At 42.4% G+C, this 14,092-nt stretch overlaps 1 protein-coding gene across 5 annotated transcripts in view; it reads left to right on the top strand.

Annotated features, from left to right (window-relative positions):
• COX18 (cytochrome c oxidase assembly factor COX18) overlaps window positions 1-2,708 on the top strand; it is a 31,736-nt gene extending 29,028 nt beyond the window's left edge. For all 5 annotated transcript variants that reach the window (XM_089679601.1, XM_089679605.1, XM_089679603.1 and 2 more), the window contains 2 exons: window positions 776-883; window positions 2,526-2,708. In XM_089679601.1, the coding sequence (XP_089535727.1) occupies window positions 776-883; window positions 2,526-2,699 (282 nt within the window). In that variant the 3' untranslated portion in view covers window positions 2,700-2,708. The remainder of the gene's footprint in view (window positions 1-775; window positions 884-2,525) is intronic.
• The last annotated feature ends 11,384 nt before the right edge of the window (window positions 2,709-14,092 follow it).

The raw sequence follows: 14,092 nt of genomic DNA, 5'->3' as shown, positions 1-14,092 counted from the left end.
AGAACACCTTCCTCTATATAATATGGGGGAGGGTGGTGTTCTGTAATCCACATAGCGCGAGAGAGCTGGAAACTGATTTACTGATAAGTAGGAGCAGAGGTGTAGAGCACAAAAATTATCAGGTTACAAAATGTCTGGCAGGATCAACTGATTTTTTTGCACTTATTGAACAGAAATAACAAAGATCTTTCAAGGGTATATTTGACAGACGAACAGAAATTACATATAGAAAGTTTATTGTTAGAGTTCACATACACATTAATTTCCTTTTGGCATCTGAGCTTATCATATGTTACTGTATTCTATAATTTGGTTACATTTGTTTCCAAATAGTTTGAATTTTTCTCACATTATTTTAAACTGTATATAGAAATAGATTAATTCAAATAATGGTGAATTCATTGGCTTCTCTAGTCTCTGTGCATATAGCCAATTTAGGCAGCTAGAAGGCTATTTTGCTCATGTCACATACTGTAAACATGGAAGGTCAGATGGCCCAGGCAAGCAGTTATATTTCAGTGATGCAGGGACAAGGGTTACAAGCAGGCATGCCCTTTGCTAATTTTTCTCAGGGTGGGGCAGAATAGTCCCCAGAAAGACTGCTGCTGATCACTGTGGGGTGTGGCTGTGTCTATTGTCCTGCAGAATCCTTACCTGACTCAACTATAATCCTGAAACCAGTCAAATTAGGAGACCATTTCATGGTTTCCTCTGTGGTCAGGAGAAACATTAAAATTAGACACTTCCCTCAGTATGCTTTTCCATCTTTTCACAGATGTTTACCCTTCGTAAGATTGAGCTGTCTAAATTTCAGAGATACATAACCAACTTTCTTCGGGCAGCGTCTGTTGTGATGATCCCCATTGCAGCCACCGTTCCTTCGGTAAGTGGTTACTTACTACTATGTCAGTAATGGTTTATCCGATAAAGAAGCACAGACAGCAGTGAACCTACAAAATACATTACACATATAGTGTTATGTGTCAGCATGATCCTATTTGGCACTGGAGTTATTTACCTAAAGCCACCAGTCAGCATCAGACCTGCTCTGCAAGTTTGAATGTGATTGGTGGCTGTGGGGAAATAACCCCAGGAAGAACATGTTGATCCATCTGGCTTATAGTAATAACATGTACATCAGAAAAACAGGACAAATCCATACTACCTGCAGCTTGTGAGACCTTAGCTAGCCAATACACAAGGTATACATGAATGTAATGGGTAATCACTAAAACCATAGTAAGCAATCTGTACACCTGGAATGTGGGATAATATATACAAAAATGCACAAAATAAGGTTTTTGATGTATTTGTCTGTTCTAACCAAACATTTTTGAGATAGATATTTCATTTACTGGCAGCTTTGATGTCTTAATTGCAGACAACAGAGAAAATTTTAATTCCAATCGATTCTTTTCCACAACAGCTCTAACATAACTAGTTCAAGCCCCGAACATTATCTCAGAGTGTAATCAGCTGGTCCTCCTAATTATGGGTATATCACAAATATGCACTTTAGGTGACACATTTAAACCTTATAAACACAGGCTGAAAATCAGTCAGTTCAGCAGGAACCAGCTTCTGTTGAACAGGCGTGTTGAAAAACTAGCACCAGCATCTGAACCACATCTAATCAGCGCTGGCAGCGGGGGAGGTCACTGCGCTAACATCGCTTGTGTTAGTATGGCAATCTCTCTGTTTTCTTTTTTTTTCCGTTCAGCCCGCTGAGTTGAATGAAAATAACTTCTAGTGTTAGGTAAACAAAGTAAAAAAGTGAACGCTAATCAGTTCAGCAGCTGTACACTCAAGGCAACCAGTAAAACCTCAATAAATAATATCAAAGAAATAGTGCAGCGCTTAAATCAATAGTCCTCAGTTATTCCCGATCAGTGGATGTTCCTCAATACGGAATGTAAGAAATGCCCACTCACCGGAACCACACTTGATACAGTGCAGTGTATAATAGTTATTCCCTGGTGTCACTGGAAGTATACATCTGGTTCAGCCCTTGGAAAAGTATCCCTCTTTAGATCAGACAGGTCCAGGGTCACAGCAAATAAGGCTCCGACACAGAGTTCCCCTTAAGGGATGTGTGGGTGTTACTTTTGCAGCAAATAGAAACCTCCCACTCTGGATGGAATCGGAGTAACACAGCTTCGTCCCTAGAAGGAAATGGCCGCCGGAGCTCCACGATGCTTTGACGGCGTGACGTCAACGGCGCGAGCAGGCTCCTCCTTACGCGTTACGTGCCACGCACATCGTCAGAGGGAGAGCCTTATTTGCTGTGACCCTGGACCTGTCTGATCTAAAGAGGGATACTTTTCCAAGGGCTGAACCAGATGTATACTTCCAGTGACACCAGGGAATAACTATTATACACTGCACTGTATCAAGTGTGGTTCCGGTGAGTGGGCATTTCTTACATTCCGTATTGCGGAACTTCTAGTGTTAACTCCGGTTTACAGATTGAACTGCCAGAGAATGCTGAATGTTCCTAAATACAGACTTGTTTCTATTTTCTGCAGTGTATGGCCCTGTACTGGGTCTCCTCCAGCTTTGTAGGCTTATCGCAAAATTTGTTGCTAAAATCACCAGCTGTACAACGACTATTCAGAGTTCCACGGACCAAGGCCTACTCTGACACCCCCTACAAAGACCTACTGTCAGCACTCATAACAAAGTACTTTAATAAAAAATAGTTCTTGTGATATACATTGCCCTTTGTTTTTTTGTCTGCCGCAGTACAGTTTTTTTATTGTAGAAATAAACTTTGTTTCTAATGAATTTTGTCATAAAACACATGTGTATGAAGTCTCTTCTGTTCATTTGCACCTGACATTTGTTCATTTCTGCAAGCATGGAATGGAGATTAGTTTTATAATTTAATGTAAGCAAAGTAATTATCATGACCATTTATTTATTACTGTCACAATGCTGGATACTGCTCTACTCCAAACATTGTTGGCCATTATTATTATTATACAGGATTTTATATATTAAGAGTTTGCTCAGCGCTTTACAATATAAAGGGAGACAATACAGCAATGATACAGTTCAATACAAGAGGGTTAGGAGGGCCCTGCTCCTTGGAGCTTACAATCTAAGAGATTGCCATTACCATCTGCACATAAGTGGTTACAATTGCTAGTGTATACCAATGCTCCTTTAAATGGAAACTCTAGTGATTTTTGATTAACATTCATTTACTGATATTCATACATTTTTTTTAAAAATTAAATTTTTTAAAAGTCTGCTGTTGGGACAGTGTGCTTCCTCAGTTTCTTACCTTCAGCATGTTTACTATTTATTAGTACAGATTTGGACACTGCAGAGTCAGATCGGCTTCTAGTGCTTCCATCCCTCTCCTCCCAGTCTGGGTGCTGGGGAGAATTATATCAAATCAAATTTCTACATTAAATATACATGTAATAAGTGTATAAGGGAATTTAGTGTTATCTTTTTATCTTTTTATATCGCACCAAAGTTCAGCTTAAAAAATAAATAAATCAAGATGGAAAAAATGCTGTTACAGTCTCCTTATTTGTATTGTAATGATACTCTTGAAACCCTGGGTCATAAACCATTGTATGTTATACATCACAGGGTACACAATTGGTTAATTGTTAGAACAATGGGTTATGTTCCACCTCCAGGTGATTGGACACTAGCACATCAAAGCTGAAAACCCACCTCTGCATAATTCCCCCTACTCCTGGGCATAGCTTCAGTGTTTTTGCTAGTTTTCTTTGCTGCTCCTTCCTTGCCTACTATGAAGAATTGGTGATCCTCTTTATTATTATTATTATACAGTATTTATAAAGCGCCAATAGTTCGCTCAGCGCTGCACATTACAAAGGGGGACAGAACATGTGACAGAACAATACCAATATAATGCAAAACATGAGGGGATTGAGGGCCCTGCTCTTTGGAGCTTACAATCTAGGAGGGAGGGGATAGTGGTACAGGAGGAAATAGCTGTGGGGGATGAAGTGGTAGGAAGAGTGGAGGAGGTCGGCAGGTTAGCAGGGGGTGGGGTAGGCTTCCCTGAAGGGATGGGTTTTCAGGGTGTGCCTAAAGGAGAGGAGAGTAGGTGATAATCTGATGGGTTGGGGCAGGGAGTTCCAGAGGATGGGTGACACCCTGGAGAAGTCCTGGAGGCAGGCATGGGAGGAGGAGACCAGGGAACTAGAGAGAAGGAGGTCTTGTGAGGAGCGGAGTGTGCGTGCTGGGCGGTACTTGGATATTAGGTCAGTGATGTAGTTCGGGGCAGTATGGTGGACAGCTTTGTACAGCAGTGTTAGGATTTTGAATTTGATCCGTTGCGCATCCGGAAGCCAGTGGAGGGATTGGCAGAGGGGGGTGGCGGAAACGGAGCGGTTGGAAAGGTGAATGAGTCTGGCAGCCGTATTCAGGATCTACTGAAGCGGGGATAGCCAGCGGCGAGGCAGGCCAGTGAGGAGGGAGTTGCAGTAGTCGAGTCGTGATATGATGAGGGAGTGCATGAGCTGTTTAGTGTTTTCTGGGGTTAGGAACGTGCGTATTTTGCCGATGTTGCGGAGGTGGAGCCTGCACAAGTTTGTTAAAGATTGGGCTTGGGGCTGGAAGGATAGGTTGGAGTCCAGAATGACACCAAGTACTCTGGCCTGCAGGGCGGGTTTGATGGTGGCGTTGTTGGATGTGATGGAGAAGTCAATGGGGGGTGGTGTCCGGGCTGGGGGGAAGACAAGAAACTTGGTTTTGGAGAGGTTCGGTTTAAGGAAGTGGAGCGACATCCAGTCTGATATGTCGCTCAGTAGGTGTGTGATTCGGGCAGAGACTGAGGGGGTGAGGTAGGGGGTTGAGCGATAGATTTGTGTGTCGTCGGCATAGAGGTGGTAGTTGAAGCCGTGAGAGTGTATGAGTTGGCCAAGGGAGGAGGTGTAGATGGAGAAGAGAAGGGGCCCAAAGACAGAGCATTGAGGGACCCCAACAGAGAGGGGTGGTAGCATTATAGGTAATGCTGAAGGAGCATTGTGACAGGTAGGATGAGAGCCAGGAGAGAGCAGAATCTCTGAGGCCGAGGGAGTCTAGTTTTTTGAGGAGGAGGGGGTGGTCGACTGTGTCGAAGGCTGCAGAGAAGTCAAGGAGTAGGAGCACTGAATAGTGGCCATTAGCTTTGGCGGTTAGAAGGTCGTTGGAGAGTTTGAGTAAGGCGGTTTCGGTGGAGTGTAGGGGACGGAAGCCAGACTGTAGGGGATCGAGGAGGTGGTTGTCGTTGAGGTGAGAGCATAGGCGGGTGTAGACGAGGCGCTCAAGGAGTTTAGATGTAAATGGGTGCAGGAAGATGGGTCTGAGGTTGTTCGGGTCATTGGGGTCCAGAGAGGGCTTTTTAAGTATGGGGGTGATGTGTGCATTTCAAAGGGGAGGGGAAAGTGCCTGAGGAGAGGGAGAGATTGAAGATGTGGGTGAGGGAGCGTAGGATGGAGGGGGAGGGGGGTCATAGGAGTTGTGAGGGGATAGGGTCGAGGGGGCAGGTGGTGAGGCGGGCATCAGAGAGGATCTTGGAGACTTCCTCGATGGTAGTAAGGTCAAATGTGCGGAGTGTTGGGGGAGCTTCAGTATGAGGAATGTAGGGTGGGGTGGAAGTGGAGGTCAGAGCAGTGGTGGGGCCGTGGGAGAGGGGTGATGAGGGGGTAGCTGAGTGAGGGGGAACGGGATTGGAGGGAGTTTGAGCAGCGACGAAGTCCCTGCGGGTTATGTCGAGGGGGAGGGGGGATGAGGGGGTAGCTGTGTGAGAGGGGACAGGTTGAGAGGGCGTGTGAGTTGCGGCAATGTCCTTGCGAATTGTGTCAATCTTGTTTTTGAAGTGATAGGCAATCTCAAGGGCGGTGAGTGAGGTGCTGGGTGGAGATGGGGGTGGAGAGAGTAGAGAGTTGAAGGTGGAGAAGAGTCGGCGAGGATTGGAGGAGAGGGTCTTGATGAGGGTCAGGAAGTAGGCTTGTTTGGCTGCGTGGAGGGAGGAGGTGTAGGTGTGGAAGGCAGATTTGTTGCGGGTGAAGGCTTGTTGGGATTTGGTTTTGCACCATAGTCGCTCCAGGGCACGACTGTGGCTGGAGCGGTCGGGGTCTGATGTTGCGTGTGGTTAAAGGCGCTAGTGAGTCAAGGGCTGTTGACAGCGTGTTGTTGTAGGCAGTCATAGCCAAGTCGGGGCAGGACAGGGGGAGGATGCTGTCATGGAGTTGATCAGCTGCAGAGTGGAGGGGGGCAGGGTTAAGGTTGCAGAGGTTACGGCTGGTAGTAGTGTGACATTTGGAGGGGTAGGCGTTGGAGGACGAGGAGATAGAGAAGGTAGTCAGGTTGTGGTCAGAGAGAGGAAAGGGGGTGTTAGTGAGGTTGTGGGGAGCGCAGCGGTTGGAGAAGACAAGATCAAGAATATTACTGTTGGAGTGGGTGGTGGATTGTATGCACTGTGCAAGTGCAAAGGAGGAGGTTAAGTGGAGGAGATGGGATGTGTCCGGGTTGTCGAGGTTGACAGGGATGTTGAAATCCCCAAGGATGATGGTGGGTAGCTCAGAGGAGAGGAAGAAGGGTAGCCACGAGGAAAAGTCATCCAGGAAGTGGGGTATGGATCCAGGAGGCCGGTATATCACAGCAATCTTCAGGGGGGTTGGGGAGAATAGTCGGACGCAGTGGGCCTCGGAGGAGAAGGATAGGGAGGGGGGGTTTGTACGGTTTTTGGGTTTTTGGGTTGTACGTACACATTGGGGTTGATTTACTAAACTGGAAAGTGAAAAATCCTGGTGCAGCTCTGCACAGAAACCAATCAGGCTCCAGTTCTTTTTTTCAAAACTTAATAGAACAAGCTGGAGGTGTTCGGGTCAGTGGGAGAGTGGAGTAATAGGAGCAGGAGGATGTGATATTCAGATATACTCGGATTCCTGGCAGACACCTCTGTGGTCTCTCCTGGATCGTGCGGACCTCCTGTCTCAGGGAATGGTTCACCATTCTGCTTCTCAGTTGCTGGTTTTGACTACATGGTTGTTGAAGACACAATTCTGAGATACAAGGTAATTTCATATGTATTCTCCATATGTTGCTGAAAGCTAGGAACTGACTTCTTGAAAAGTCTCCCACCACACTTGGAAAGCTTATTTTGCATGGTGGGAGTTAGACCTCCGTGAGACATGTTTTGTCCTTTATCAAATCTGGTCAAAACTGGCATTTGGCCTTAAAAACCACCAAGGGACAAATCTCTGCCACGGTAGTTCTTTTTCTGCAAGCTTTGTCCTCTTTCCTTCGTTACAATCACACATATTCCTCCCCCTGATGATTCCTTGAAGTGGAACTCCAACCTAGTGTTCTTGGCCGTTCAGAAACTGATTCTTGAGCCAACAAAGGCTATTCTCTTGCATGATTATTGCAAGGTGGCCTTTCTCATGATTATCACCTCTGCAAAGCGAATCTCTGAATTGGCAGCCTTCTCTTGCAAGGAGCCTTTCATGCTGTTGCACAAGGCTAAGGTTGTCCTGAAGTTTAAAGACTTCTTTTTTTCCCAAGGAGGTTCCCCTTTTTCCTCCTTCCCCAGTACATCATTCATTCCTCATTTTGTCCTACTTCAAAATATCAGTGGGAGATTTCTCTCCATTTTTTGGGTTGTACGTACACATTGGGGTTGATTTACTAAACTGGAAAGTGAAAAATCCTGGTGCAGCTCTGCACAGAAACCAATCGGGCTCCAGTTCTTTTTTTCAAAACTTAATAGAACAAGCTGAAGATAGAAGCTGATTGGATACCATGCACAGCTGCACCAGATTTTGCACTCTCCAGTTTTTGTAAAGCAACCCCACTGCGAACATTTAACTCTCAGCTCTTTAAGCATTCAGTTTTCCTCTTTGTCCTTCCAGTGGGTTCCCACAAGTTGCAGTTTTACCAGGTGGACATTCCAACCTTGTCAGATTTGAGCTGCAGCCAGAAGGTCCAACAGACGGCCCTGTGTGATCCTGTTTTTTGTTCTTTTCTGTCTTGCTTTCTTGGGGGAGTTCAGTCTTGTTAAATATTTGTTTGCTGTGTTGCCCACCCCTCATGGTATTGCATTTGGATGCCCATTGGTGTACAAATTAACCAGTCCTGTGTTGTAGGATAAATACAAAAGGACACAGGATCCTCCCCTCTGTCTGTGATCACTCCTGTACTGTTTACTACAAAACTGAAGGCCTGCTAGGAGTGCATGGGGTTATGCAGGCCTGGGTTTTCAGCTTCACTTTAGCTACTGAAATTTGTAGGCGTTAGTAGGAAAGTGGATTAGAAATTCGAGGCCATGAGCTCCAGTTTTTTAGGTTTGCTATAAATTGGAAATAAAGACTGGAAGATCTAATTGCCACCATTCAGTCTATAAAACAATTGTGGCATAAACACAATCATTTTGACTGTGTGTGTGTATGCTTATGCACTAAACATACATCTTTGATACTGGCGGAAATCAGAAGAACAAAGTGACTACCAAGGAAAATTAATTTCAGCCAATTATTTTTTTTTCTCTGCAGGATCAGTTAGACATGGGATTTCTGCAAATGTCCTATTTTGAGATACTGTACTTCCTATTTTTTGTAGCTGCATTTTCTTTTCTGTAAGCAGTTATTTCCACAATGCCACTTTGGGACAAAAACAGCAAGATAAATTTGGGGAAAAGCTGTGAAAACTAAAAAGGGGGCAGATACTTTATCACAGTAATTGAATCAAATGACCATCAGAACCAACAACACTGAGACTTTAGGTCTCTTTAAGAGGGTTTTTGATAAAAAAAAGACTGCAATGCCATATCTCTTCGGCCTTTAACGTTATCTCCATTTAAAAGCAGTTACTGGCTTTAATCTATAAAGGAAAATGCCTAATTCCTATTTACGTTGTCCCCGTAAAGATACTGTATATGCGGATCCCAGAATAATAGGAACGTGCACTGTTTTCTAAATTATCATTACTTAAATAATTCCACATTTCCACACCATGGACAGACTTCAGTCATTTTCCTAATTACTTCCTTCTAGAATACTTATAAAAGGTCTAAGAAAAATGTAATACCTTCGGCTAAGTCTCTGTAACTTACAACACAGCTAATTAAGAACCTCAGACCCTCCACTGTATTGTGGTGAGCGAGCCTCTTTCAGCAGAACATAGGAGATACAGTTCAGTTTCTTTGTTGTTCTTCCAGCAACAGGGTCAAGTTTCAGCAAAATGAAAATCCCTATTTTCTAACCAGAGACTTTCATCTACCTTAAACCCTAATCATCGCTCCTTTGTAATGAGCGTTACATTTCCACATTGTTACTTGATGTCTTTGATGTGACTTGGAGCATTCAAATTGCTGATCCTTGAAAGACTTGGTCCTTCAGATACAGGGCATCGAATGAAGCTTTGACAAGTGTTAAAAGGTAATCAAGTACTAATGTATTAAATACATTACACTTACAACATCAGTTCTAATTTCAGCTATTAAATTACTTTGCACAAAATATAAAACCTTAAAGGATAAGTGCACTTATCCTTCTTGCCCTCTTCCCCTGACCTAACCTAACCCATCCTCCCTCCCCATAGATGCATACTTAGCTTGATCCAACAGTTTCTGTTCCACTCTTTTACATTCAGTGGTGCAAGTCTTTACTCCCCTGTCCACATTAGTGCTCCATAGACTTCTATGGGACTGTGTCCCAAGGCCTGACAGAAGTCTATGGGTTTGCACTGCACAGATGCAATCAGGACTGTGAAGTCTATGCACTTGGATGTATAGCAGAACGGTGGCTAATCGAGGTAAGTATGCATCTGTGCAGGGGGTTAGGTTATGACAGGGAAAGGGGGGGGGGGGGAAGGATAAATGCACTTTGTTTTTAAGTGGGAGGGGAGTGTAAGATGAACAAACTGAATCCAAACTCCAGCTAATACTTTATAAGCAGTTACAGCAACAGGTTTTCTTTTGAGATAAAGGTTTTACATAAATAAAAGATTATCATTTTAAGCACCCCTGTCAGTGGTAAATGATTTGTTTCAACCCTCTAACTGCTACATCTGCAGGACAGCTTGTTCTGTTGAAAAACAGCAGACCAGATTACCAGGTGAAAATAAAAGAAAGCCTAAAAAAAAAGAAAACTAATCTAGGAACTGGTAATCTGCAATATAATACATGTTTGCTTTTTGGTTTAAATACACAGATGATTCATATCTACAGTAACTGTATTGCTGATAAGTTTTCTCTTGCAGTAAAGTATAACTGAGGCCTAATTTTTTTTATTGGTTTTGGATAGAGTAGGAAATATCTGGGTCCCATTGGGAAGATTTTTTTTCTTAATCCTGTCTGGAAGCACAACAAACGGTGATAGAAAATCTCTTCAAACTAAGGAAAATACTCTCTTGGGCTCTGTTCACACCAATGCGTTTTTTAGTGTTTTGTGCAGAAGCGCACTACAGTCCATTTAGCATGGTTTCCAATGGAACATGTTCACATCTATGCTTTTTGGAGCAGCTGCATTTTTGCAAAGGGTCAGAGACTTTTAAAAGCAAAAAGCAGCATTTTTGCTACAATAGAGTTCAATAGAGAAGCTACTGAAATTCAAGTAAGGGGGGTTTTTGCCACGTTTTGCACTTTGCATTTTTATTCTGCTCAGCAACGAAAAAAAATCCCACTTTAAAAAAAAAAAAATGCTGAACAAAACGTGAAACGTGTCAAAAAAGCGTGTAGAAAAATGCAAAATGAACTGTGAAAAGCACTGCAAAACGGACAAAAAGCAAACGGCATAGGTGTGAATGGAGCCTTAGTGGTTAATAGAACAAATGTTCATGTTGAAGATTTCAATTTTGGATTTATCCTTACTTTTGGTACTGGTGACAATTTTCCCAGCGAGCGCAGGGAAAAAGCAACCTGACAGAGTCTAAACCTTCCCTACTCGATTAAAAATAAAGTAAAAATGGATTTAGATACATATTGTACATCTAGTGATATTTACAGCTGCAAGTGATCAACTAACTGGGTATATTTAGTGACATGCAATGCAACATTTTATATGCAGTTCTACACCTGGAAATATAAAAAGTAATTCACTTATATCCCAATAGATGGCAGTAGAGAACAAGTGTTCCCTTTCAAAGAGAAGTGGGTCATTCATGCAGTTGTCTGTCTGTTATTTTAATAGAAAAGGGATGGAAATACCTTTAACATTGTTTCTTACTAACCTGTCCAGTGCTATTAAACTTTACAACACTGGAATCATTTCCAAATATATTTTCATCCAATGCTTTGTTTAAAAAAAGAACTAAGCTGAAATGGTTATTGCTGTACTTGATATGATCTAACAGTGTATATTATCACCTTTTAATAATACAGAATAGTGCAACGATAAATTGTCCGTCAAGTCATTACCTATATCCTGTTTGTATGCAAGTAGGCCACGGTCAAATTACAAGCTTTATATTACACACTGAAAAGAAGTTAACACATTCAGCGTTCGGAATAAATGTACCCACCTGAGGATCTTTAAAGGTGGGAATACACGATTAGAAAATTGACCGATCGGTCATCCGACGACTGAGAGGTGTTCGTTCGTTAGTCGAAAATGTGGCCCACATTAACCAGTCTAAAAAAATTGTCGGGCAATACGTAGGGTTGACGTCTTCCGTACAAGTGGAAGTGATGCAATGTGCGTGTGACCTTGTAGCCACGCCCTTTCGGCGATATACACAACAATTAACAGCAATGAGTATAATATAGTTTATTACATGACCTATATACATAAATAGTGATACATAAAATATAATATGCAGAATTCTGCTTTCATTATCTCATTAGGCCAATCTACTTTTAACATTTGGATTTTTCGTTCATGTTTATGAAGATTCCTTGGACATAAACATCCGGGTCATCTGTTTCCGCTCATGCATGATAGCGCTTGATAGATTTTTTCTGTACGACCGTCATACCACCGCATAGAAAATCGGTTGTTCGTATGAGATACGACGACATTTTTCACTGTTGTTCAACCAGATTTTTTTTGTTCACAATATCGTCATCGGTTAAAACATCCTGCTCATCAACGAAGAGAAAATCGTTCAATCAGTGGTTCCGCAAAATTTTTTAGACAATTTGCTTATCGCGTGTCCTTATGGGTGTATGTTTGCCCTCAAGGATTTCAATTAAGCCTCAAGGATGTGTTTGCAAACTCTTAGGACTCATGCACACTGGATGTTATAAAAACGCCAGTAGTGTTAGCTGTAGAATGCTGCAATAAAAACGTGAGGGTTTTTTTTAGCTTTTTTGTATTAGTGCTTTTCAGCGTTTTTTAGTGTTTTTCAGCATTTGCATTTTTTAGCAAAATGCTCTCACAAAATCTTCAGGCTCAAAAATGCTCATAAACGCCAGATAGCCAAGTTTTTTTAGCGTTTTTCAGCCTTAATTGGCGTTTTTCAGCTTTTATCAGTGTTTTTCAGCTTTTATCAGCGTTAGAGCATTTTTACAGCTAAAAACTTCCTCTTGAGACCCACTAGTTCTGGGGTTTTTTTCCAACCAGAAAGCACTCCTGACAAAAAGCACTGATGAAAGCCTATGTGTGCAAGGACACATAGGATAACATGCTGGGGAGTTTACTGGCTGTAGAAAAAAAATGCCAAAAGCCAAAAACAGCAGCTGTAAAATGCCCAGAGGTCTGTACCCAAACCCCTTCTGTGTACTTTCTTGGGCACATTTCCACCAAGCCAGATGACATTATAAATTATAGGGTACCTGCACCAGCTGACGGTATCACAGCTTGTTACAATGATCCTTCTTTGTAATCTAGTTGTAAGTGCAGCTGTTTTCAAGCTATTCATAGCATAGCACTAAATCACAGAAGAAATCTTGATGTTGCTGTCTGTCGCACCACCATCTACAGGTTGATAAATATGAAACATATGCAGTATTTCATAATTATCCTACTACCTTAGCAGAAACAAATAAAAACAAATCTGTCCAGAAGTTAAAGGAAAAAAGAAAGAAAACACATCAAATGCACTAGAGGTTTAAAAAATTTAAATAACATTAACCCTTAATATTCCTTACCTCTCAGGCAGTGGAAAGGCATTCTCCAAAAGAACAGCTTTTCCTGCTACCTGTTGCAACATGCTAAAATGTGACATACAGCAGATAGGGCTTGACATTTTCACAGTGCCAGTCCCATAATGAGAATAAAACTACTCTTCTGCATTGAATCCAGATAGCTGGCACTCTGACCAGCATTCAAATATTTTACAACCAGTAACTTACAGCTTTAGATTATCTCTGTATCATTGAATTTGATTTATTTATTTCAGGTACTTATTTAGCACCATCAATTTACACAGCGCTTTACATATACAGTTGTGACCAAAATTATTCAACCCCCAATGCTGTAAAGGGGTTTAGGGACTATAGTGTACATTTGGAATTGTATTCAGAATCAAATCCTACAAGGACGTTGTAACTACCCAAATGCAACTAAAATGACATCAATTGTTTATGTAATACAGTAGTAAATGGTTCTTATGTGGTTTCTTCATTGCCACAATTATTCAACCCCTTAAAGACTACCACTCTGAAGAACAGAGGTTCATACAGGTGCTTTCCATCAGGTATTGAAAACACCTGTGGATGTCACCGAGCAGCAATCAAGCATAATAAGCACCAATTAGGCAGCTTTAAAATGACTGTGATACTCAGCTCCTTCTAGACATTTACTGGTGTGGTTACAAACATGGTGAAGGCAAGAGAATGGTCCAGGAAGACAAGAGAAGAGGTGATTTCTCTTCACAGGAAGGGCAATGGCTATAAGAAGATTGCAAAGATGTTAAACATACCAAGAGACACCTTAGGAAGCATCATTCGCAAATTCAAGGCAAAGGGCACTGTTGAAACGCTACCTGGTCGTGGCAGAAAGAAGATGCTGACTTCGACTGCTGTGCGCTACCTGAAGCGTAGAGTGGAGAGAAGTCCCCGTGTGACTGCTGAGGAACTGAGAAAAGATTTGTCAGATGTGGGTACAGAAGTTTCAGCCCAGACAATAAGACGCACACTGCGTAATGAAGGCCTCCGTGCCAGAACTCCCAGGCGTACCCCCTT

This window comes from Staurois parvus, unplaced genomic scaffold (genome assembly GCF_062004578.1).
Source record: "Staurois parvus isolate SC_StPar_1 unplaced genomic scaffold, SC_StPar_1.0 ptg000227l, whole genome shotgun sequence".
Lineage (NCBI taxonomy): Eukaryota > Metazoa > Chordata > Amphibia > Anura > Ranidae > Staurois > Staurois parvus.
Note: the sequence above shows the minus strand (reverse complement) of the source record. Positions and strands in the feature narration are given on the sequence as shown.